Source organism: Phocoena sinus, chromosome 14 (genome assembly GCF_008692025.1).
Source record: "Phocoena sinus isolate mPhoSin1 chromosome 14, mPhoSin1.pri, whole genome shotgun sequence".
NCBI lineage: Eukaryota > Metazoa > Chordata > Mammalia > Artiodactyla > Phocoenidae > Phocoena > Phocoena sinus.
The window spans coordinates 68,062,412-68,088,935 of NC_045776.1; the positions used below are offsets into that span (position 1 = coordinate 68,062,412).

The 26,524-nt window shown below is 38.8% G+C and overlaps 1 protein-coding gene across 4 annotated transcripts in view; it reads left to right on the forward strand.

Moving 5' to 3' along the window:
* The window catches only part of TTC28 (tetratricopeptide repeat domain 28), a 609,537-nt gene that overhangs the window by 177,105 nt on the left and 405,908 nt on the right, over positions 1 to 26,524 (forward strand). The window contains exon 1 of one of the 4 annotated variants that reach the window (XM_032603709.1): positions 5,954 to 11,703. The exons of the other annotated variants lie outside the window; for them this stretch is intronic. Coding sequence (XP_032459600.1) covers positions 11,677 to 11,703 — 27 coding nt within the window. The 5' untranslated portion in view covers positions 5,954 to 11,676. Of the gene's footprint in view, positions 1 to 5,953; positions 11,704 to 26,524 lie in introns of those variants that run through there. 4 annotated transcript variants of the gene reach the window in all.

Genomic DNA, 26,524 nt, shown 5'->3' on the forward strand with positions numbered 1-26,524 from the left:
GATGGTGTAATTGATAAAGAGTGTTTCTTAGGGGGTTGGATCTTCTGAATTACCTTCCATGCAAGTTAGTTTTTGTCTTATATGTGCATTCAGAATAAACAGAAAATTCTTTAAGATCTTAATTGCTATTGCTTAATTTGTAATCAGAGTGTCCGCTATCTGACCCATTCATATACCTTTGAAATAGGAAGAAAAAGCCCTCTCTTGTTTTTATATGGATGGCCAGATAGACAGCACTTTAAAAATTAGCATATGAATGTTTTGACTATCTCACTTAAGACAGCCTGTCAGTTTGGCAGCTCTGAGCCTGTTATTTCTGTGTCTTCTCTTTTCTCATTTTCATGTTTTGACAAATGAGATTGTACTTTTGACAAGTGATTTGTACTTCATCTAAGGTTTTCAAAGTGTTTTTAATTTATTTATTAAACTATCTTAAAAATCATTTTATCTACCCATTTTTGGGTTAATGTAAGATTCTCTTTAATACAAATGAAAATAGAAAGTGATAGCACTGGAGTTCTTAAATAAAAAACATTATTGGGCAATAATTAATTTTCAGAATAATTATTGCTTATTTTTCAGAAGGTTATATTTTTTTCTATTAAGCATGTTCAGACTTAGGCCAGGGTGTAATACTGATTTAACGGGAAAAACCCCTTCTGGCGTTACTTGGGAGAGTGTATCTTTCAGAACTGAATGTATTTACAAGTATCCTTTGGTAAATGAATAAATACCATGCTGAAAATTTTATTGCAAAAGGAAATTCTATGTATTCATATCATATAACCAACATTAATTTCACTGATTCATTGAATGAATATTTAATGAGTACTTAATATGTGCTGGGACCTGTTCTAAATACTGGACTTACAGTGGTGAACAATACAGATACCACTCCCTAGACCTTACATTCTGTTGGGTGACATAGTGATCAAATGAGTAAATAATGCAATTTCAAATTGTAATATGTGGCTTGAAGAAAACAAAGCAAAGTAAGAGAGATGTAGTCAATTTGGGGAGGGTAGTTGATTTTGTTCAGGAGGATTTCCCTGAGGACTTATTATTTGAAAAGAGACTTGAATATTGAGAAGGAATATCTATTCTGGAAGAATAGATTTCCAGACAGACATAACTGCAACTACCAAGGTCATAAAGGAAACATAAGAAGGCAGGTCTAGCCACAGCACAGTTAAGGAAAAGTATCGGGGGGGTGGGTGGAAGGGGAAGCTGGGACAAAGTGAGAGAGTAGCATTGACATATATACACTACCAAATGTAAAACAGATAGCTAGTGGGAAGCAGCTGCATAGCACAGGGAGATCAGCTCAGTGCTTTGTGACCACCTAGAGGGGTGGAATAGGGAGGGTGGGAGGGAGGCTTAAGAGGGAGGGGATATGGGGATATATGTATACATATAGCTGATTCACTTTGTTATACAGCAGAAATTAACACAACATTGTAAAGCAATTATACTCCAATAAAGATGTAAAAAAAAAAGTATGGTAAGAGATGAGGGTGAAAGGTAGAGGCTAGATGATGTAGGGAGGGCCTTGTGGGACGTGGTAAAGGCTTTGTTTTTCTATTCTTTGTGCAAAGGGAAGCCTTAAGCAGGTTTCAGACAGGGAACTGCATGATCTGATTCACATTATTGAAAGATCATCCTGGCTACACAGAGAGACTGGATCACAGGAAGCAAATTGAAGCTACTGTAGTAGTCCAGTTGATATTAATGACACCTGTGGCTAAAGAAGAAGGGGTAGAGGTGATGTGAAGTTGCAGGATATGAATTAGAATTTGTAGGTAGAGAGCTGAGGACTTGGTATTGGATTAGATATTGAGGGCGAGGAAAGGAGCGGAATCAGAGGTAACTGTTTAAAGTTTTGGGCCTGAGCTGCTGGAGGAATAGAGATGCCATTAATTGAGATAAAATAAGACTGTAGAATGACCGATTCTTGGGGGAAAATCAAGAATTTTGTTGAGATGTCTTAGTGAAGATGTTGAATAGGCAGTTATTTATACAAGTCTGGAGCTCAGAGAGGTAGGAATTTGAGGTATAAATATAGGTGTCATCAATTAAGAGATGGTATTTAGACCCTTGGGACTAACTAGCTGAGATCTGAGGAAGTAATTATAGGCAGAAAAGAGAGTAGAAGACTGTGCCTTGGAGCTCTCCAGCGTACATACATATCTGTTCATGCGTATATATTCATGCAAGAAGAACTTGTGTCCCAATATAAACAAAATCAAATGTGTCTGTGTGAGTCAGCCACGGTTCTTAGTTGCAAGTAACAGAAAACAACTGTGACTTCTAATCAAAAGGTACCTGGATTTCAGCCATAATATCCTGGTTGCCAGAGCTGGAACCACCACTGCGGCTGGATGTTGTATATGGTGATGAGCTCCATGGCACTGATGACCGTAGCAACCGGATGTTTCTGTGGGTCCTGCTAGAGTAAATTCTCTCTGTCATTATTCTTTGAGTCACTTGCTTCACTTTCAAACTTCTGGCAAAAAACTTTGCCAGAGGTATTATGTTTTTATCCCAGCTATCGGTTGGTGGATATCAAGTAATTATCTGACCTCTTTGGTTACTGTCATGAGAGATGTTTCCTACATTCCACCAAGACTCGGATAATGGGGAATTCCCCCAAAACAGAGAATGAGAGTTAAGATACCAGGCAGTTCCACAACCATAAACAGGTGTCTATTTGGTGAGTGTCATCCATTTGGTTGCTTATAAATTCATAGCAACAAGTCAGTATAGTGCCTCCAAATGGACCTCAAGAATAATATTTTTTTTCTACTGACTCTTTTCTCAAAGCCTGTTTCCTGCCATAGGATTGAAAAGAGATCTACTTTCCCTGTGTTCCTTTTAAGCATAGCCAGAGAAATATAGCCTCTTTTGGTTAAAAACACACAAGTAAATAAGCCCCCAGTTCAAGCATCTTTATTAAGTAAACCTTAATGTATTAAAACACACATGTAATTACTACCCTTGCACATTCAGGATTCCTTTAAGAAGGTTCATAAACCCAAAGCTGTATATTCTGCCCCAAATATCTGACCACTGAATTTACTCCAGATAAATTCTCTAAATTTTAACTAAAGATAACATATGCTGAAGTTTCTCCCAGATTGATAAATTATATAACAGAAAAATTACACATGCCCTATAGCTATGGCTACCTGGCAGAGAGAAGTAACAAGATTGTAGCCCAAAATATTATAGTCCATTGATCTGATCTATATGAGAAAATTGTAACACAGTCATAGTATTCTTAAGATGGAAGATTAGGACTTCCCTGGTGGTGCAGTGGTTAAGAATCTGCCTGCCAATGCAGGGGGCACGGGTTCGAGCCCTGGTCCGGGAAGATACCATATGCCACGGAGCAACTAAGCCTGTTTGCCACAACTACTGAGCCTGTGCTCTAGAGCCTGCGAGCCACAACTGCTGAGCCCGTATGCTTAGAGCCTGAGCTCTGCAACAAGAGGAGCCACCGCAATGAGAAGCCTGCGCACTGCAACGAAGAGTAGCCCCTGCTCGCTGCAACTAGAGAAAGCCCACATGCAGCAATGAAGACCCAACACAGCCAAAATAAATAAATAAATACATAAAATAAAATTTAAGAAAAAGATTAATTTCTTACCAAAGAGATAACAAAGTATTTCCAGGCTAGTGCGCATGTCCTTTAATAAGCTTCATTGGAAAATGACTGAATGCTGGACTTCTTCAGTGAGTGCTAGATTTTGTTGTCTTCCTTCAAAGAGTATTGAACTTTGTTCTGCCAGATAGTTGTTACTTGTAGATTAAATGTGCTTTTTTCAAGATTTGTTTTTAAGCTTTGTTAGGGTGAGTTTACAGTATATTTTAGTTAACCTCTTCTGTTAAGAAATGACTTTTCTGAGGTCTCTACTGAATGTCCCAGGTATTCCCTCCACTCTGGCTATTGGAACTTGAAAGACTTGCAGCCCTAGAGAGTTCTGACAGTTGTTCTGCTTACAGCTTCCCTTCACTTAGCCTTGTTGAGTTTTGCCCTACATTGGGCAACGTTATATTCAACCAGAACTCAAGAAGCCCCTGTGTTGATCTCTGGAGCACCTGTCCACGTAGCCCCCTTAGAGTTCATTTTCTCCGTTTCTCTACCCGGAATGTTCCAGCTTCGTTGGCTTCCTCAAACTGAACTCTGTCTCCTCACGACCATTGTGCTCTGCTTGGGATCCCCTTCCTGCTCTGTGGTCCGGAAAGTGCCTCCAGGCAGAAATCCAGGGTGATCATAGGGGTTACCTCATTTGTTTTGCTTCTCTCAAGGTTCATAGTACTGTGTGCATATTGTTGTCTGAAACAGTACGAAAACAGTGTTTTTCCTGTATTTTATCCAGTTTTCTAGTTACGCCAGGAGAGTAAGCCTGGTCCCAGTTGCTCTGTTATGAACAGAAATCCCATTAGAAAAATGATTTTACCAGTGAAACACATAAAGATTAGTTCTGGCAGCTTGTGGCCCTTAATATATAATCAACACAAAATCCATGGTATGATGAAGAAAGAGAAAAAAATTAGGGTTAGCATAGTAAAACAACCACAATAACAACAATGCTAAACATATAGCATTATATGCAGGTTATATTATATATGTGTATAATTACATATATAGTTTCATACTCCCAACAACCATACTTAGATAGTTGCTATTATTATCTCCATTTTACAGAGTTGGAAATTGAGGTACAGAAAAATGAATTAATCCAGGGTCACACAGCTAGTATATGGTGGATCTAAGGTTTGAACCAGGCATTATTAGCCAAATAAAAATTGCTGCCTCAGGAAACTGGGTAGGTCTCCCACCCATCCCAACTGAGCAGTGAATTATGTTGTATTTTTTTCTTTTTACACCAAAGCTTTATACATGTCACCATTATGTGAATGACCCACAAATCTCTTTATAGCTATAGCTGTAGACATAGATATATATCCTTACCTCCAGACAATCCCTCCACCTACCTACTTTACATTCCTGTGTATCTCTTACCACTACCTCGGACCTATAAGTCTCAAACTAAATTTAGTACCTACCTGTTCTTTCTGTGACCCATATTTTAGTTAGTAGGGTATCTCTTTTTCTAAAAGATGACGAAAAATTTGGGGATCATCTTTAAATACTTCCTTCTCTGTCTCTTTCATGTAACAAGTTCTTAGGACCTGTTCTACTTGTGAAATGTCTCTCAAGAAGGGCCTTTTTCCGCTTATGCTGCCCTAATTCAAGACCTCTTCATCCCTTATTGATCTTTTGTAATAGAAACTTATTTGGCCTTCCTGTCTTTATTGTTCTCATATTCTTCCTGTCCTTCACAGTACTTCCAGAGTTAGCATAAAACTCAAATAGATTTGCTAATGCCTTGATTAAAACCCTGTGCTGCTCATCATTGTATTCTAAGTCAGGATTAATAACAAGGCTTTGGAGTCTGACTCCAATTTCCTTTCTTCTAGCCATGATTCTTTGGGAATTTACTTAACCCTTTAGCCTTAATTTCCTCTCCTGTAAAATGGGCATAATGATAGTTCCTCCTCATAAAGGTGTTAGGAAGAATCAATGAATAAAAAAAAATATATAAAAGACTTCAATGCTTAGCACATACTCAACAGATGAGAGTTATTATTATTATTGTTAAGGTAATAGCATTCACAGCCCTCTAACCTTAAGTCCACTATGCCTTGCCGTGTGTTATATGTGTCAGATCTGTGAGACGACTTGCCAATGTGGCCCATTTTTTCATACGTCCATGTTTTGGCTTATGCTCTTTTCCTTCAGTCTGGCACATTCCTCCCCAAACATTGTCTCAGTTTGTTGAAAGGATACTATGCCACCTCTTCTGTAAAACCTTTCTCTGTTACCACAGTCAGAATTAATTACTCTTTAGGGCTCCCATAGTCTTTTTTTTTTTTTTTTTTTGCGGTACGCGGGCCTCTCACTGTCATGGCCTCTCCTGTTGTGGAGCACAGCCTCTGGATGCGCAGTCTCAGCGGCCATGGCTCACGGGCCTAGCCGCTCCGTGGCTTGTAGGATCTTCCCAGACCGGGGCACGAACCCGTGTCCCCTGCATCGGCAGGCGGACTCTCAACCGCTGCGCTACCAGGGAAGCCCAATTATTTCATTCTTTTAGCACTTAGCTTGCGCTAAGAACTTGGGCTCTCAAAGTCAGATGAATGGCAAGATCAGTAGGGTTAGCTGCTATTGTTACTGTTATTTTTATTAGTTGTGTACCTGTCTTCTCCTTCAACCTCACAAGACTGCTCTGTCCTTAAGGGCAAAAATCATCTGATTTATTTTTGTCTCCTTTCACAGTACCTAGTAGAGTCCCTTGTATAGAATGAGTACTCAGTCAATATGTGCTGAATTTACAGGATTGGGCTTCAGCCTGTCTGACACTGTCTGATAGAGTAGAAGGAAGTGAGGTGGATAAAGTTAGAGGTGATTTTTCCTGGATGTTGTAGAACAGTTTACTTCCCAAGGAATGGGAGCATGGTTCTACATCTACTTTGCTGTGTGGCAGAATTCTTATGCAACAGGTTATTTTAGTTTTCTTTTTTTTAGCAAAGCAAGACCTTCAATATTCTGAAAGCACCCAATTGTGTGAAATATCACTAATGAGGCCAAATATTTTGGTCTCACATATGCTTCTACTTTTGTCCCTTTATTTCCTAATATCTCTTTAAATACTTGAAAATAATTTAGAGGTCTTTGGGGAAATTAATATATTTTCCAAATACTGTTTTACATTGAGTTTAATATTCTAAAACCCAATAAATGTAAATAACTATGAAACTAGCTTTTCTGGGCATTTACCCTATGATCAATGTCAGACATATCACTCCTTAGGAAATCTTGAAGAAATTCACAACAATGAAAAAAGGTGTGTTTTCTCCATTCATTTCCTCTTTCTTGCTTTTGTTCAGATTTGAATAGACAAGAAGTTATTGAGGAAAATACTACTTTAATAGACTGTTTTACAGTATCTCCCTTTAGGGAAGTGATTTGCAAAGTGCTATGTTTAGAAATGGAGTGGTACAAACGCCTTTTAGTAGCTGCATATCTGAGAAACTGTGTTCTTGCTGTTGACATTGGATCTTTGAAACAATAAGCTAAATTACAACATTCTGAGCTGTGTTAGCTTGGTACCTCTATATAAATAATTTCCAAGGGAGAAAGTATACTGGTATAATAGTAATTCTATAAACATTTCAGATATAATTACCAAGTCAGTTTGGATTAAGCAAAATAAATAAACAAAGGCACAAAGAAAAAAGCAGGATGATTTAATATAGTATTCATACTTACAGGCTTCTAGGTAATGGTCTTCTTTCGAGTGGTACCTACTAAATGAAAGCTGCAACACTCACCAGTCAGCAGTGAAAGAAATGCCATATAAATAAGTGACCCAAAGGAAATATACCTAAAAAATTGAAAACCAGTTTAAAACTTCACTTTGAAGTCTTAGATTATGTCGAAACATAAATATATTTCCTCTGTCTCCTTTGTTACAGTCCACTGTTCTCAGACTCCCTCTCCCCCAATTTAAGTAACTTTGTCTTTTATTAAGTCCAACAACATCTGAGCATGGGAGATTGCTCTTCAGTCCACAGACCATGTGTGGTATGCATATGGATTCACAGATGCCCTCAAAAAACCACCCCATAGATTAGGAACCATGTAGGTCTCTTAATTTACATATGGGAAAGTGAAGCCTTGAGTGGTTAAATCAACAGTCACAAATTATGACTTGCAGATGGAATTTAGACCTACAGGCATGTTTTGTTTGGCCTGTTAGGATGCTTTAAAACTTTTGAGCAAACAATTAAAATCAGGAAAATTTTAGCTTCTCATGAAAATTTAGAGGATCTGGCACCGTTGGACTGATATTCCTGTATGACATCAATTGACTAGCATTGTGTAGCATGTAGCAATTCCCTCTTTTACATGATTTATCTTTCTCCAGATTTACAATCCTTACAATTCCCTTTTATCTTACACCTGACTCTGTTTCATTTATTCATGTCATCTGCCTTGCCCTTCTGATAATTTTTGTTGTATAGCAAGTTAGAGGCAGAGTAAAAAATAGAAACTTTTATCTTGACCTCTAAGCAATTGTAGGTTCCTGCCCCCATCACTCAGGCGTTGGTTTTTAAGCCTTGGATTCTAGTCCTTCCATTACCATTGACTTGCTGGGTGGCATTGAAGGGGTCAGTTAACTCCTGTGAATTTCAGTTTTGATATCTATCATATCTGTCAAATGGTCATTATAAGCATTTTAATTATGCACATAATTTAAAAATCCAAAGGTTTATATACAAAACAGCCTCATAAAATCATGGTTAATATTTTGTTATATTAGATTGCTTAAAAATGCTGCTTCAGTCATGCCTCTTGACTACTCTTAGTACCTTTAATGCCCTGCATCCTACAGGATAAAGTCCAAATTTCTTTGCCTTACAGTGCTCCCTACCATCTGGTTCCAACATACCTTGCCAAAGTATCTTTTACTTTATATGGAATGGAATGGAATGGAATTTCCCTCATTCATCATTCAATCTCTACCCTCCCTTCATTCTTTTATCCCATAAATATTGAACACATCTGTTGTGCCAGGCACTATGCTGGGCACTGAGGATTACAAAGCTGAACAAGACAGAGTTTCTGCCTCTAACGTTTTCATTCTTAAGCCTTATATTTTAGGCAGGTCAATATATTTTGTATCTTGAATACATCTTGTATAGGCTTGCCTCCTTTGCTCACACTATTCTCCCTTTTCTTTTTCTTTCATTATTTCACTCAACAAATATTTAATGATTGCTTATTGTATCAGGCACTGTTCACTGGGTGTTGATATTATACAGAGTAAAGTCCCTGCTCCCTTGGAATTTATATTCTTGGGGATATAAGACATTAAATAAATAAAATATATGTCATAAAGGCTATGAAGTAAATGTAGCAGGGTAAGGAAGATAGAAGGTAACGGTCATAGTGCTATTATTTTAGAAGGAATGATGAGAGACAGCCTTTCTAATATGATATTTGAACTGAAGGAACTAAGGGAGGGATCCAAGAGGGTATCTGGAGGAAGGGTGATTCAGGCAGAGGGTGCAACACATATATGCTTGATATATTTAAGGGACAGTGAGGTGGCCAGTATGGCAAGGGCTGAGAAAGGGAGTGGAAGAGGGGTAAGAGATGAGTTCTGAGAGGTAGACGGGTCCAGATCCTGAAGAATGTTACTGCCTGTGGTAAGGACCTTGGCTTTTGGCTCTAGAATGAGTTGTATCTCCTCTGTATAGCTCAGTGGTAGAGCATTTGACTGAATTTCTACTTCAGATTCCTTTGTGACACCTTCTTTGACCATCCCTGTTTACAATGGTTTCTCCTTCCATCTCCTGGAATGCTACTTACCACGTAATTCATTTGTTCAACTGACCGACGCAATGTCTGATTGTCCTCTTATAGGTCTTCAGCTCTGTCCTAACTTCTTTGTAACTTCCTCTAGAGTAGGGACTTAGTTTTATACCTTTCTATCCTACATGATGTTTTGCACCTAGTTGGGACTTAATATATGTTTGTTTTGTGAGGCTCCAGCCTCAGATATCAGCAGTAAGAATTTGAAAGCAATGTTTAAGAAAGAAGTGAAAGGACTTCGTGATAGATTAGACATAGGAATGATGTTAATTAAGGTTTTAGTTTGTGATCCTGGAAGAATGACAGTGCTATGGACAGAGAAGAGAAACTGATTTGGGGATAGATTGATGAATTTAGTTTGGAATTTATTGAACTTCCATGTTAGTAGGATATCCAAGTTAAGCTGTGCAGAATGATTTGGATATGTTAGGACATATACAGAGTATTGGTGTTATTTGTGACTGCTGCCTGCAGTATGTAATTTCAAGAGCAGGGATAGCCTCTTACTCATATATCTAGCATCTGGAACAGGGGCTGGCAAATAATAGGTGCTTGAATCATAGGCACTTAATAGTTTTATTGAGCAGAGAGGTAAGGTTGGTGTGTAGCTATTATGCATATCATGGCTTAACTATATTTGTTAATATTATTATTTTTTAAAATACAATGATTTCACCATTGAATTTCAGATTCTCAGTGTTAGAAAAAAAATCTCAAAAGTAATTTGTTTTAGTTAACTGTTGGGTATTTTAATGACATTTACAATATATCTGATATAGTTAGTGTCCAATCTGCTTATAATCATCCACATCAGCCAGTCCTGCCAATGCATTATAGAACTCTGACATTAATAAGTTAAATATTGTTGAAACAATGGAGTGATGGTACATCAGTTGCTATTATTATGTTCATCAGTTAGTATTCTAGTAGCTTACACTACCCATCAATTCCCAGCTATCAAAGTAGCCTCATGGTGAGAGAAGAATTACTAAACCTGTTGGATGACAAATAATAGAATTACATTGTATTTGGAGATGTGTCTCCTTAAATAGGATGGAATCATTTTTATAGAAGCTGAATGAAATTAAATCTTGATAGCAATATTTTTTATAATAATAAAATTAGTGCTAAATTTAGAGAAGCAGAGTCTATTCTTGATTAAAATTTTTATTTTGTCAGATATCCTAAATCTTTTTCCTTCAAGTCACACTTTTAGATTATATAGCTTTTTGTCTAGAAACCTTTTCTATTCCTTTTTTCTCTCGATATAACTCACAAATCTAGATCTTTTGGAATGGTTTCCTTATTCCGTAGGTCTATTCTGGCTCTGATTCCTTGGGAGCTGTTAGGTGCCTCTGAAACTGTGTACTTACTTTTTGCTTTGGAACAGATGTCGTGGCACTAAGACCCAGAAACCATTTGCTCTGTGTGGCTGGAGCTGGGCAGGCTGTGCTCACACTGAAGGGAAGGAAGTCATTAGTGCAGACTGAGCTGTGGAGTTGGGTTCTTGCAGGATTTCCTTCCAGCCTTTCCCCACTAAGGTTCTTGGGAATTAAAAAAAAAAAAAAAAAAAATCTAAACACACAAACCAAGTTTTCCTATTTACAGTGTTCAGGGAAGGTAGGCATTTCGGGAAGGGCAGATCCTTTCCCCAAGCTATCCAAGAAAGAAGAGAAAACAGCGTAAAGAAGCTCTGATTACAGATCTTTGGAATTTTCTTTGCTAAATTTTACAAACGAGAAATACACCCAGAATTTTGGGAATTGCTCCAGGCTGCGCGTGAGGGTTTGATTGCTTGTCTAATCTTTTTTTGAGAAGAGGAGAATTCGCCAAAAGGGGTTTGGATGGCAGGAGCCCGGCTGGGTTCGTGCAGCAGCTTGCGTTCTCCCTCTTTTCTCTGAGGGAGGGTCTTTGCAGCCGGCTTGGAGACCCCCTGCCGCAGGCTCTTTTTGCTGGCGCTGGCCTGAGGGGAAAATGCTCCGCTCTGGCAGGAGTACGCTGGTTGCTGCTGGGACTTCCTAGCCCCGTGGGAAGTGTGTTCGTGGTTTGGGGATACTTTTCATTGAACTGAAGGCGAAAAGACTGGACTCTCCTGGGCTCTTTCCCTTCGCAGTGAATATGGGAAAGAATTAGGGGGTGGGAGGGAGGCAGCATGACTTGCAGTCGCCGCTGCCCTGCATCTGTCCCCAGCCCCCAGCCAGCATCTTGATGTTCCACGTATCGGCTGTACAAATATGATGAAATGGCAGCCCCGGAAGAAGGTAAGTGTCCCGGAGTGGGGACGGGGCCCTGATGCCCGATCCAGGGAGGGGTGACAGGGGGCGGTTGCCCTCGGGTCCCTCCACTCCTTCCGTAGTTTGCTGGACGGGCAGGTCCAAGTAGCTCTGTCCCTTTAGGGACTTACACCAGTCCCTTAGGGACGGGTTACCAAGTCTGATCTGTGTCCATTGCCCTCTTAAGTTTTTCCTTCTTGGTATGCCCAGACTCTTCAGGGGTGACAGCTCAGAAACATCCCTTTGCCTTAGAAGCCCGGTGGAGCCAGCCACACGATTAGCTTTGCAGGAGCCAGCCAAGAGCTGCCAGGGTCTAAGGACTCGGTGGCGCCTCGTCTACGGGGAGCCATTTGGGGTTGTATTCCCGACACATTCCAGTGTCCCCGCAGGTGGGTGTTGTAGCACCTACTTCCCCAAGGGGTTAATAGGCTCTGAGCCGCTGGCAGCCGCTTCCCCAGGGCCCCGCTGGGGGGCGAGCATCCCTAGCACAACCGCCCAGCAGCTGGTTCCTGGGCAGCGGGGGCCGCGGGGCCTCCAGCCTGAGCTCCTGGGGCCGGGCCGGCCGGGCCTTCTGCCCGCGGGGCTCCCGGGCGGCTGCGTGGGCCCGCGCGAGTGCACGCGCCGGCCATTGTCACGGGTGTGTGTCTGTGCGTGGCAGCGTGCACGGGCGTGTGTGCATCGATCGTGGGGAAGAGGGGGAGGGGGCACTTTGCTTTTTGCGAGATTATTTCCTAATATGGCTCCTTTGTTGAGAACTCAAGAAAAAAAAATCCAGTGGTTCTATCAAAATAAATTGCTATTGGTCCCAGAAATAACGTTTCTAAATGTGGGACTGGTCGCTACCCCAGGACGTTCAGGGGAGAAAGACAGCTTTCTTCAAGTTGTTGGCGGCTGTAGCTTTGGCTAGGGCTCCCTTTTGCTAACTTGTCTGACTGGCGCTGTTAGGTGAACCCAGTGGTTCACTGCATAGCAGGACGTTTCCCCCCACTTCAAATACCTCATTTGGCCGTGTTTTTTATTGACATTCTTTTGAAGGAAAACAGCGAACTGAACGTGCTGTGCCTCTCCCCAGCCATGACCTGTCTCTGTTAGCAGCTGCCTGGTGTTTTAGTTGAACTAGCTAAACTGACTCTTTCTTTGTGGCATGATGTGTGATACCATGTTTTACATCAGAGCTGAAATAGAAATCATGTGTGAAATGCATGAGAAGATATTGTGCATTTGTTTTATTGCAAGAAAATCTAACAAACCCTGCTTCAGTACAGCCTGGTGAATTGAAAGGTTTTCTTTGATATCTAATTTGCTATTTGAAACGAAGTCATTTCTACTGCATTCTGAAGTCAGAATCTCTCATATATTAGTTCTCATAGAGCTTCTTTCAGTGATATTGGTTTCATGTGTTTTAGTTAAGAGATCCATGCGTCTCTCCCTACCACCCATAAAAATCAGAGTTAGGATGAGGAAAACCCATAGAAGAAACCATATAATTAAGAAATTTAGACAGATTCTGTGTATTCCTGGAGCCCTCCCCCCAATTTCTTCTATATTTGTAAATTGCATATTTGTGAGTACTTTTAAGATGTCTGCAAACTATACATTCATAAATGTCTGTTTTTTCTATTTTACCCAATATGCAGTAACTCATGTGGTTATGTCTGTGGAAACCCCTCTGGGTACTGGTATTGCTTGAACCACGGAAGTATTATTCTTGGCAGTCAGGTGGATTTCTGGACTCTGGAAGATTCTATTTCAAGTGTTAGGATTCACTCTGCAGTATTTACTCACTCTGTGATGCTTAAATTGCTATACCAGAAGGTTGTGTTTATTCACTGCATTCATAATCCCAAATCATCATGTTAGATATAATTCTGCAAAGTTCATAGAAGATTAAAAATTAAGCTGAGCCATTAAGTACTGTGTGATTATTTGGTGGTGGCTTGAGAACAGTTCTTCCTTCTACATTGGAAACGGAAGCTTCCTTGGAAGAATATTCAACTCGTGTAGGGCACCAATAAGTGTTTACAAAGATTAGGTTTATTTTTTTACTCTTGCAAGAATACTCACATGATCAGATCATTGCTGTGGTTTCTGGCTGGGTCTGCTAACACATTTGTAGTGGTACAGTCACATGCTATGTGTTTTGTCAAACTGTTTCATAAAAACCATTTATACCACAGATGAAAAGTGATACTACGTTGATGTGATTTTAACAAAGCTAAGAAGATCATCCATAGAATGCTGCCCCAAGCAGCATTTGCTATAGCTGGGCTTCATGGCTAGGATTGATGGTAACTTGCTATCATGGTGCCCTGTCAGCCACTACCAGTGCTGGCTTTTGTAAATTCTGGGCTCACTATGAGAGAATGACCATAGGTTCTAGGTTTCTTTGTTTCTAACTGAGCATGCAGCTGGGGTACATGATTGAAGGGGAGTCCTTTACTCTTCTTTCCTCTGCTTATTTGCTGGGTTTAACTAAATACTAAAATTCAAGATGTGGGCTCTGGAGTATTCAATTAGGGTCTGCTACCTTTTTCACAAAGAAACCACCAGAACACGATTAATCATGTTCCACTCTTAGGACCAGTGAGGAGCTTAGTTGGCCATAGCTTTGCTCCCTCATTTCTGGACACTACCACCAAGATGCTCTTCATCCTTCCCCTTCCTGAAGAAACAGTGATTTTTATCTACCTCTGAATTCCTGGAGCATTTAGAATCTATGCCCTTTTAGGCTGATTGTCCTTTACTGATAGTAAACTTTTTAAATCTTAGCCTCTCAATTATTCTTCAAGCTCCTTAAGTTCAGGAACCACGTTTCACACCTCTTTTTTAGTGGCAGGGATAATATAGTTACTCAGTAAATATTTGTTTGATGTAAAAGTAAATAAGAACTATTGCTTTGTAAAACTTGTATTTATTTTTAGGGTGGTATGATCTTTAAATGTAAAAAGGTTCAGAATGTTTCAGTTGACTCATAGGTATTAGACTGTAGTGGATTATTAAAGAAAACCAGAATATTTTGGCACTCACTTCTAATCTTTTGTAGACAACTTCAGGGAGGGGACAGCTACACTTTCCACACAGGCTCCTGTGGCAGTCATTGTTAAAACACACTATCAGGCTCTGGATCCAGTATCATGATCCTTTTATTAACATAACCTTACTGGCCTGGCAAAATATACTTTCCCATGTTCTCACGTTAATAGGCTATCATGCAGCACGTTATTTTTATCTTGTATTTGCAGAAATGATAGTAATTAAAATGCTCATCTCATAGGAACATGTTTGTTTACAATTCTGAAGTGATTTTTGCTCTTTAAAATCCACGGATTAGTATCAGATAACACTGTGTAAATAAGACTGTAGTCAAAACCTTCAGGAAAACTGCTGCTGATTGGATTTTTTCATTCCTTATCTAATGTTATTTTACTGTTCACACATAATAAAAGATCATTAATAGGAATATGTCATATAAGCTACATTAATTATGTCATTTGAGAATCATATGATGTATTTATCTTGTTCTACTTGTCACATTAATATAATGTGAATCTGGCTTCTTAAATGACTTCTCTGATAGAGCTTCATTTATTTCAAAGCTCACTAATAAGGATTGTGTCCTGTAAATTTGTGTCTCGGAATAGCTTATTGCTTTTACAAAAGAGTGTATTTCAAATCCCTGAACTTTTTCTATGATAAAGCATTTTGTTTCTGGATTAGAAAGCTAAGTCTCAAATTTTAATACAGCTATACCAAATTACTTAGTTACCTGCCTAAATGCTGTGCTAGTTGATATTATTATATTATTCATTTTGGACCACAGTTTGTTTATAGTATAAAATTAGACTTAAAAATAAGCATTGTGGACAAAAGAAGTTTTAAAGAGAAGTCTTAGAAATTTCATGATAAAGGTCTTTCTGCAGATCCATCCACATACCATTCCCAGATCAGTGCAATCTAGAGACCCGGGTTTTGGTTCTGGCAGTTCCCATGACTTGTGTCCTTGGGCATGTCATTTAATCTTTCACATCTGACTCCCCACTGTTATAGTTTAGCGCCTCATTGTCATTTGCTGGATCTATTGCAAATGGCATCCTAATGATTTTTCTTTTTCTTGTCTCTTTTTTCCTCTAATTTTCCCTTCTTATTCCTTCTAGAGTAATTGTTTAAAGAAACACATGTATTTATTCACCTTCTTAAAACTCTGCCGTGTCTTTCCATTGTCTAGTAGATGTCTCCAAAGTGGGGTGAACATACCTTGGGCTAGGGAGTGTGCAAGAAAATGACTGGGTTATGGGGAAATATGAGGACTTCTGTTTTTGTGGGTTTTTTTTTTTGCAGTACGCGGGCCTCTCAGTGTTGTGGCCTCTCCTGTTGCGGAGCACAGGCTCCGGACGCGCAGGCTCAGCGGCCATGGCTCACGGGCCTAGCCGCTCCGCGGCATGTGGGATCTTCCTGGACTGGGGCACAAACCCATGTCCCCTGCATCGACAGGTGGACTCTCAACCACTGCGCCACCAGGGAAGCCCATATTTTTGTGTATTTTTTTTAATCTAAAAGAATAAGAAATAAATTAAGCTGTACTCTCAATACAGTTTGCCACTCTTCCCTTGTTTGTTTGGGAGCCACAAGGGGTTCTTAGTGGTGCCCTCTCATTGTTCATGCCAGTCATTTGTTCACCTTCAGTGTGCTGTGGTGTACTTAGTTTCTATCATAAAAGATCTTGCCTTAAGTGATTAATTTTATTAAAGAGGAGAAGAAAACAGAAGAATGTAGTGTAGGTTATATAGTATAGTGATGAAGAAGATGGGCTCTGAAGCTAGACTGCCTGGGTTTGAATTCCAGTACAGCCTCTTAGTAGCTGCATAGCCAAGTTATTTAGCCTCTCTGTACTTCAGATGTCTCATCTATTTAATACGAGTGGCCACCTAGCTCTTGGTGTGACTTTGAACGTATAATGTAAAATGCTTACAAGGAGTGTCTGGCACATAAAATGTGCTACTACACTTTTCCTGTTAGTGTGATGGTACCCTGTAATCTAGCTGGACACAGCTTATCGGGCTTCTGTGCATTTGTACATACTTCTTCCTTTGCATAGAATGTCTTCTTATACTCTTCTTAACTTGCTTCCTTTTGTCACTGGTCATACCTTAAGAACTAATTCAATCTTCTCGTCCTTAGTGAATCTTTCTACGTAATGGCTGGGTATAGTTGGCCACACCCTCCTTTGACCATACTTGTATGAGCCATAGTCATAGCTCTGTACTGTAACTGTCAGTATGTCTGCCTCTATCAGTGTAAGGTTGAGGGCACAGGCACAGAGTAGGAACTGAAAGAGTGAATATTTGAAAAAATGCAACGTTTATGGAATATGATGGTCAGTGATCTTCAACCAGCTGGCAAGATTCTCTGATTTGCCAGTTATTGGAAATGCCTAACTTGCAAGTTTATCTCTTTTTCTTACCCTCTCAGAACACCATATTGACTATGTGTCAGGGTGATTCATTAAAGGGATAATCTTAACTCCTTACCTATTAAAAATAAAGTCCCAGTTATGAGGTAATGGCTGCACAACATTGTGTGTGTGCTGAATGCAACTGAATTGTACACTTCAAAATGGTTAATTTTATGTTATATGAACTTTACCTCAAATGAAAAAAAGGGGGGAAAAGTTACAGTTATTTGTGATACATCTCACAGCTGGATCACAAGATACAAGTGCAGCAATACCATGGTTGTAAACCACTGGAGTAAATCTTTATTCCCTTCAGCCCGAAATATTTTGGATCTTGTAAAACTGGTAGGGAATGGTCATCTATAGAAAACTACTTCCAGGGACATTTGAGAAGCTGGGAATAGTTGATAGACTTGATACGAAGTGAAAGAAGTCAATGATGAGGAAATCTGATTTGGCACGTTTACTGTTCAGGAGCTAGCCAGTAAACATTGCCATTGTGAAAGGCTACAGAGTTGAGCTGGCCCAACTTCAGGAAAAGGCGCCAGCAGCCACCTTCATTTTGCTGGTCAGTCACAGTGGTGACATGCTGTGGAAAACACAGCGGAAGCAAGAGAAAACCTGAAATCCCAGCCGGCCTTGTCAGCTTTAACTTCCACAGCAAATTCATTATATCATTAATAACAATGTATGTCTCAGCTTTAAGACTTTGCTTTTTATTGATGTGCTAAAACCATGCAGTTTCATTGAAAGCTATAAAAATTATATCATTCAACTGACATTTTTAGGATATATATGACGCTTTTGTCCTGTACTTTCTTGTTAGTGCCCCCTTTTAGATTTTTGTAGCTAAGAGGCGTATTCTCACATGATTGAGCCCTTTAACTATATTCCTTTTTCAGCACACTTTGTTATTTATTCTGTTAGAGCGTTCTGTCTTCGTTGAGTATTCTATTCTTTTAGCATATATCGTAAGGAAAAACATAAAATTGTATCCTTTGGCTTACACCTTCTGTGTAATAAACTTAACATTTCTGGAAAAAGTACCTGAAATAAACTTGATGTCAGCTGTCAAAGCTGCACATAAGCTTTCTGCTGGTAGACGTCTCTCAGTTTGGACTATCAAAGGACTGAAATTTCTATAGCTTACGTCTGGTTATGTAAGCCAGTGTCCATTCATGAATGCACTTATATTTCCAGCATTATTTACTTTGTGGGAGGTAATCTTTTGGATTTATATCAAGTTGGAAGACTGAGGCTTGTGGAAACACAGATTTTTGAGGTAGTTCTGAGTTAGAGAGCAGTTACCATTTGGAATAGGGACAAAGTGGAGTTGGGAGCCAGAAGCTTACTGCGGGAACTCATTGTGTTTGGATATATACTCTCCTAAACACACAATATTCGTAGACTTGAACCTAGAAAGATAATAGTGGGAGTAGAGAAGGAAGAAACCTTCAAGGAAACTTTGTTGTACATCCTGGGATAACTTATGTCCTATATCGACAAAACAACATTTATTATCAATAGATAAGAAATTGGGATTTTAAAATTGATAAATGATTCCTTATTTTGATATGTCCAATGTAGGCGTTCCTTGTTTTAAGGAAAATCAAAATACAATATTTGAATCTGAAAACAAACTGAATGCCAACTTGTTTTATATAACTAAAAACTTTGAATGTCCATTATATTTATCTGGTTCATTACGTAATTGCTCTGACAATTAATTGTTAAGCGTATTTTATATTTTAAATATTTATAAATGAACATAATGGATATGCACACACTCATTTTCAGGATTATGTTAAATTGTGGTTATCTGTGAAAAGCTGAAATGCTTAAGCCCAGATCTGTCAGATATTTTTGGAAACGTGTTTGCAGAGTTGAGATTCTCAGGCATAAATAAATAAGATTATTATGTTTTTGAGAAGTAGAAAGAAAATGTCATAGTGAGTGATGGTGGACCCATGATCATTTTGGTGGACTTTGGGTCTTTATTACTTAATAATTAGTTTTTTCCAACAGAGGGTGGGCTAGAGAAATAAAAGATAAATGCAAACTACTTTATTGTTAATAATTTTGGTAAATATATTAGGTTGAACCATGTGAAACTGCTGATGTTTCACCATCTTTTACCTACAAAACTAGAAATTTACTTTGGTTCAATTAGTATTGGGGGATTAGGAATGGTGGTGATAAATATTGAAATTAAGACTAAAATGTATTTGAGGGATTGGTTATGAATTTTAATATTCTGTAGTCACCATGGTTTTTATGGAAAATCACTATGCTAATATTTATCTGTGGTGTTCTTGTGAATTTCCTGTTAACTCAAACTTAATTCATTAACTGCCAGCCCTTGTTAAATTTCAACCATTTTTTAATGTGAAATTTTCTAAAATATATAACACATTTTCTATCTTCTTAAACAGAAGGCACTAAGCTTCTCCTGATTACTCAGGATTATTGTCACAAACATGAATTACTCTACTTTGGCATAATGCAGCACTACTATAGGAGCTTTTAAGGAACGTAGAATTATTTGTTCCTATACTGACTGACCCCAGATTGTTCTTTTGTGTCTTTTAAAATATTTTTGGGACTTCCCTGGTGGTGCGGTGGTTAAGAATCCACCTGCCAGTGCAGGGGACACGGGTTTGATCCCTGGTCTGGGAAGATCCCACATGCCGCGGGGCAACTAAGCCTATGCGCCACAACTAAGCCCGTGCTCTAGAGCCTGCGAGCCACAACTACTGAGCCCGCATGCCACAACTATTGGAGCCTGTGTGCCTAGGGCCCGTGCTCTGCAGTAAGAGAAGCCACCGCAATGAGAAGCCCGCACACTGCAATGAAGAGTAACCCCCAGTCGCCGCAACTAGAGAAAGCCTGCGCACAGCAACAAAGAACCAATGCAGCCAAAAATAAATAAATAAATAACTTTATTTAAAAAGAAATACTTTTATGATGTCTTTGTGTGGTTTTTACCTTTCTTTCCATGTTGCCCAAAGTAATGCTGCTGTCATGTGCCTACTTCTTGCAATTCTGTTTTATGTATTTGTTTCCTATCTGTGGTGGGTGAGAAGTTCAGCTAACTGAGCCTTAGCTTGTGACTGAGATGAAAGTAAGTAGACTCTGAATGAATGAGGGTTTCTCTTATGGGTGTATGAACTTTAGAGTATGAACTGTGACTTTCTATTTTGACTACTTAAAGGGTTTTTTTTTTTTTAATACTTTATGGTTTTAGGCTATGTTTTAGATGTTTAAGATGGTTAATAAATGACTTAAAAAAATTATTTTGGAGGGCAGACAGCAGAAGCAAGAAGAACTATAATCCTGCAGCCCGTGGAACAAAAACCACATTCACAGGAAGACAAGATGAAAAGGCAGAGGGCTATGTACCAAATGAAGGAACAAGATAAAACCCCAGAAAAACAACTAAATGAAGTGGAATAGGCAACCTTCCAGAAAAAGAATTCAGAATAATGATAGTGAAGATGATCTAGGACCTCGGAGAAACAATGGAGGCAAAGATCGAGAAGATGAAAGAAATGTTTAACAAAGACCTGGAATAATTAAAGAACAAGCAAACAGCGATGAACAATATAATAACTGAAATGAAAACTACACTAGAAGGAATCAATAGCAGAATAAATGAGGCAGAAGAACGGATAAGTGACCTGGAAGACAGAGTGGTAGAATTCACTGTTGCAGAACAGAAAAAAGAAAAAAGAATGAAAAGAAATTAAGACAGCCTAAGAGACCTCTAGGACAACATTAAATGCAACAACATTCACATTATAGGGGTCCCAGAAGGAGAAGAGAGAGGGAAAGGACCAGAGAAAATATTAGAAGAGATTATAGTCGAAAACTTCCCTAACATGGGAAGGGAAATATAGCCACCGAAGTCCACGAAGTGCAGTGACTCCCATACAGGATAAACCCAAGGAGAAACACGCTGAGATGCATAGTAATCAAATTGGCAAAAATTAAAGACAAAGAAAAATTATTGAAAGCAGCAAGGGAAAAACAACAAATAACATATAAGGTAACACCCATAAGGTTAACAGCTGATTTCTCAGCAGAAACTCTACAAGCCATAAGGGAGTGGCATGATATACTTAAAGTGATGAAAAGAAAGAACCTACAACCAAGATTACTCTACCTGGCAAGGATCTCATTCAGATTTGACAGAGAAATAAAAAGCTTTACAGGCAAGCAAAAGGTAAGAGAATTCAGCACCACCAAACCAGCTCTACAACAAATGCTAAAGGAACTTCTCTAAGTGGGAAATGCAAGAGAAGAAAAGGACCTACAAAAACAAATGCAAAACAATTAAGAAAATGATCATAGGAACATACATATCGATAATTACCTTAAACGTGAATGGATTAAATGCTCCAACGAAAAGACACAGGCTTGCTGAATGGATACAAAAACAAGACCCATGGGCTTCCCTGGTGGCGCAGTGGTTGAGAGTCCGCCTGCCGATGCAGCGGACATGGGTTTGCGCCCCGGTCCGGGAAGATCTCACATGCTGTGGAGCGGCTGGGCCTGTGAGCCATGGCCGCTGAGCCTTAGTGTCTGGAGCCTGTGCTCCACAACGGGAGAGGCCACAACAGTAAGAGGCCTGCGTACTTCCAAAACAAAAAACCATGTATATGCTGCCTACAAGAGACCTAATTCAGACCTAGGGACACATACAGACTGAAAGTGAGGGGATGGAAAAAGATATTCCATGCAAATGGAAATCAAAAGAAAGCTGGAGTAGCAATACTCATATCAGATAAAATAGACTTTAAAATAAAAATGTTACAAGAGATAAGGAAGGACACTACATAATGATCACGGGATCAATCCAAGAAGAAGATATAACAATTATAAATATATATGCACCCAACATAGGAGCATCTCAATACATAAGGCAAATGCAAATGCTAACAGCTATAAAAGAGGAAATCGACAGTAACACAATAATAGTGGGGGACTTTAACACCTCACTTACACCAATGGACAGTTCATCCAAACAGAAAATTAGTAAGGAAACAGAAGCTTTAAATGACACCATAGACCAGATAGATTTAATTGATATTTATAGGACATCCCATTCAAAAACAGCAGATAACACTTTCTTGTCAAGTGCACATGGAACATTCTCCAGGATAGATCACATCTTGGGTCACAAATCAAGCCTCAGTAAATTTAAGAAAATTGAAATCGTATCAAGCATCTTTTCTGACCACAATGCTATGAGATTAGAAATGAATTACAGGGAAAAGAACGTAAAAAACACAGACACATGAGGGCTAAGCAATACGTTAGTAAATAACAAAGAGATCAGTGAAGAAATCAAAGAGGAAATCAAGAAACACCTAGAGGCAAATGACAACAAAAACACGACAATCCAAAACCTATGGGATGCAACAAAAGCAGTTGTAAGATGGAAGTTTATAGCTATACAGGCCAACCTTAAGAAACAAGAAAAATCTCAAATAAACAATCTAACCTTACACCTAAAGGAACTAGAGAAGGAAGAACACACAAAACCCAAAGTAGCAGAAGGAAAGAAACCATAATGATCAGAGCAGAAATAAATGAAATAGAAACAAAGAAAACAACAGCAAAGAACAATAAAACTAACAGCTGGTTCTTTGAGAAGATAAACAAAATTGATAAACCATTAGCCAGACTCATCAAGAAAAAGAGGGAGAGGACTCAAATCAATAAAATTAGAAATGAAAAAGGAGAAGTTACAACAGACACTGCAGAAATATAAAGCATCCTAAGAGACTACTACCAGCAACTCTATGCCAATAAAGTGGACAACCTGGAAGAAATAGACAAATTCTTAGAAAGGTATAACCTTTCAAGACTGAACCAGGAAGAAATAGAAAATATGAACAGACCAGTCAGAAGTAGTGAAATTGAAATTGTGATTTAAAATCTTCCAACAAACAAAAGTCCAGGACCAGATGGCTTCACAGGTGAATTCTATCAAACATTTAGAGAAGAGCTAACACCCATCCTTTTCAAACTCTTCCAAAAAATTGCAGAGGAAGGAACACTCCCAAACTCATTTTATGAGGCCACCATCACCCTGATACCAAAACCAGACAAAGATACTACAAAAAAAAAAATTACAGACCAATATCACTGATGAATATAGATGTAAAAATCCTCAACAAAATACTAGCAAACAGAATCCAACAACACATTAAAAGGATCATACACCATGATGAAGTGGGATTTATCCCAGGGATGCAAGGATTCTTCAATATATGCAAATCAATCAATGTGATACACCATATTAACAAATTGAAAAAGAAAAACCGTATGATCATCTCAATAGATGCAGAAAATGCTTTTGACAAAATTCAACACCCATTTATGATAAAAACTCCGGAAATTGGGCATAGAGGCAACCTACCTCAACATAATAAAGGCCATTTACGAGAAACCCACAGCAAAGATCATTCTCAATGGTGAAAAACTGAACGCATTTCCTGTAAGATCAGGAACAAGACAAGAATGTCCACTCTCACCACTATTATTCAACATAGTTTTGGAAGTCCTAGCCACGGCAATCAGTGAAGAAAAAGAAATTAAAGGAATACAAATTGGAAAAGAAGAAGTAAAACTGTCACTGTTTGCAGATGACACGATACTACACATAGAGAATCCTAAAAATGCCACCAGAAAACTACTAGAGCTAATCAATGAATTTGGTAAAGTTGCAGGATACTAAATTAATGCACAGAAATCTCTTGCATTCCTATACACTAATGATGAAACATCTGAAAGAGAAATTAAGGAAACACTCCCATTTACCATTGCAACAAAAAGAATAAAATACCTAGGAATAAACCTACCTAGGGAGACAAAAGACCTGTATGCAGAAAACTATAAGACACTGGTGAAAGAAATTAAAGATGATACCAACAGATGGAGAGATATACCCTGTTTTTGGATTGGAAGAATCAATTTTGTGAAAATGACTATACTACCCAAAGCAATCTACAGATTGAATGCAATCCCTATCAAATTACCAATGGCATTTTTTACAGAACTAGAACAAAAAATCTTAAAATTTGTATGGAGACACAAAGGACCCTGAATAGCCAAAGCAGTCTTGAGGGAAAAAAATGGAGCTGGAGGAATCAGACTCCTTGACTTCAGACTATACTACAAAGCTATAGTAATGAAGACAATATGGTACTGGCACAAAAACAGAAACATAGATCAATGGAACAAGATAGAAAGCTCAGAGATAAACCCACACACCTATGGTCAACTAATCTATGACAAAGGAAGCAAGGATATACAATGGAGAAAAGACAGTCTCTTCAATAAGTGGTGCTGGGAAAACTGGACAACAACATATAAAAGAATGAAATTAGAACACTCTCTAACACCATACACAAAGATAAACTCAAAATAAATTAGAAACCTAAATGTAAGACCACACACTATAAAACTCTTAGAGGAAAACATAGGAAGAACACTCTTTGGTATAAATCACAGCAAGATCTTTTTTGATCCACCTCCTAGAGTAATGGAAATAAATACAAAAATAAACAAATGGGACCTAATGAAACTTTAAAGCTTTTGCACAGCACGGGAAACCATAAACAAGACGAAAAGACAACCTTCAGAATGGGAGAAAATATTAGCAAACGAATCAACGGAGAAAGGATTAATCTCCAAAATATATAAACAGCTCATGCAGCTGAATATTAAAAAAGCAAACAACCCAATCCAAAAATGGGCTGAAGACCTAAATAGACATTTCTCCAAAGAAGACATACAGATGGCCAAGAAGCACATGAAAAGCTGCTCAACATCACTAATTATTAGAGAAATGCAGATCAAAACTACAATGAAGTATCACCTCAAACCAGTCAGAATGGGCTTCATCAGAAAATCTACAAAGAACAAATGCTGGAGAGGGTGTGGAGAAAAGGGAACCCTCTTGCACTGTTGGTAGGAATGTAAACCGATACAGCCACTATGGAGAACAGTATGGAGGTTCCTTAAAAAACTAAAAACAGAATTACCATGTGATCCAGTAATCCCACTACTGGGCATATACCAAGAGAAAACCACAATTCAAAAAGACACATGCACCCCAGTGTTCATTGCAGCACTGTTTACAATAGCCAGGTCATGGAAGCAACCTAAATGCCCATCGACAGACGAATGGATAAAGAAGATGTGGTACATATATACAATGGAGTATTACTCAGCCATAAAAAGGAATAAAATTGGGTCATTTGTTGGGCCATGGATGGATCTAGAGACTGTCATACAGAGTGAAGTAAGTCAGAAAGAGAAAAACAAATATCGTATATTAACGCATATATGTGGAACCTAGAAAAATGGTACAGATGAACTGGTTTGCAGGGCAGAAATTGAGACACAGTTATAGAGAACAAATGTATGCACACCAAGGGGGGAAAGCAGCGGTGGGGTGGGGTGGTGGTGTGCTGAATTGGGCGATTGGGATTGACATGTATACACTGATGTGTATAAAATTGATGACTAATAAGAACCTGCTGTATTAAAAAAATTATTTTATTTATTGATTTTTGGGTGCATTTGGTCTTCATTGCTGGGTGCAGGCTTTCTCTAGTTGTGGGGAGTGGGGGCTACTCTTTGTTGTAGTGCACGGGCTTCTAATTTCGGTGGCTTCTCTTTATGCAGAGGATGGGCTCTAGGCATGTGGGCTTCAGTAGTTGTGGCACCTGGGCTCAGTAGTTGTGGCTAGTGGGTTCTAGAGTGCCGGCTCAGTAGTTGTGGCGCTTGGGCTCAGTTACTCTGCGGCACGTGGGATCTTCCCAGACCAGGGCTTGAACGTGTGTCCCCTGCACTGGCAGGTGGATTCTTAAGCACTGCGCCACCAGAGAAGCCCAATAAATGACCTTTTGATAAGTGAGATATTTATTATGCTATTGATTACTGAATGTTAGTTACATTTGAGGGTGCTTGATCACAGGGACTGAAAACGTTCTGAATGATTTGATAAATACCACTCCGGTTTTTCCTTTTCTGACTTTGCTTTAATATGTGGCTTGGCATTTTTTTTCAATAACTTGTTCAAATATATACACATAATAATCAACTATTGTAGAGGGAACTAGTATTAGTAGTTTATGTGAAGGGTAGATTTGTATATCTTAGAGATTATAGCTGATTGCCTATGAGAAGAAATGACCAAGGAATGTGGGGTTTATTTAAATATTAATTAGTTATATATTGATTAACTAAAACATTATCTCTTTAGCTACATAAATATTAATTTTAAACAACCCTTTTTGTTTTAGCATAGGCTCTTGCTAGTCAGCATTTATAATACTGAGACTA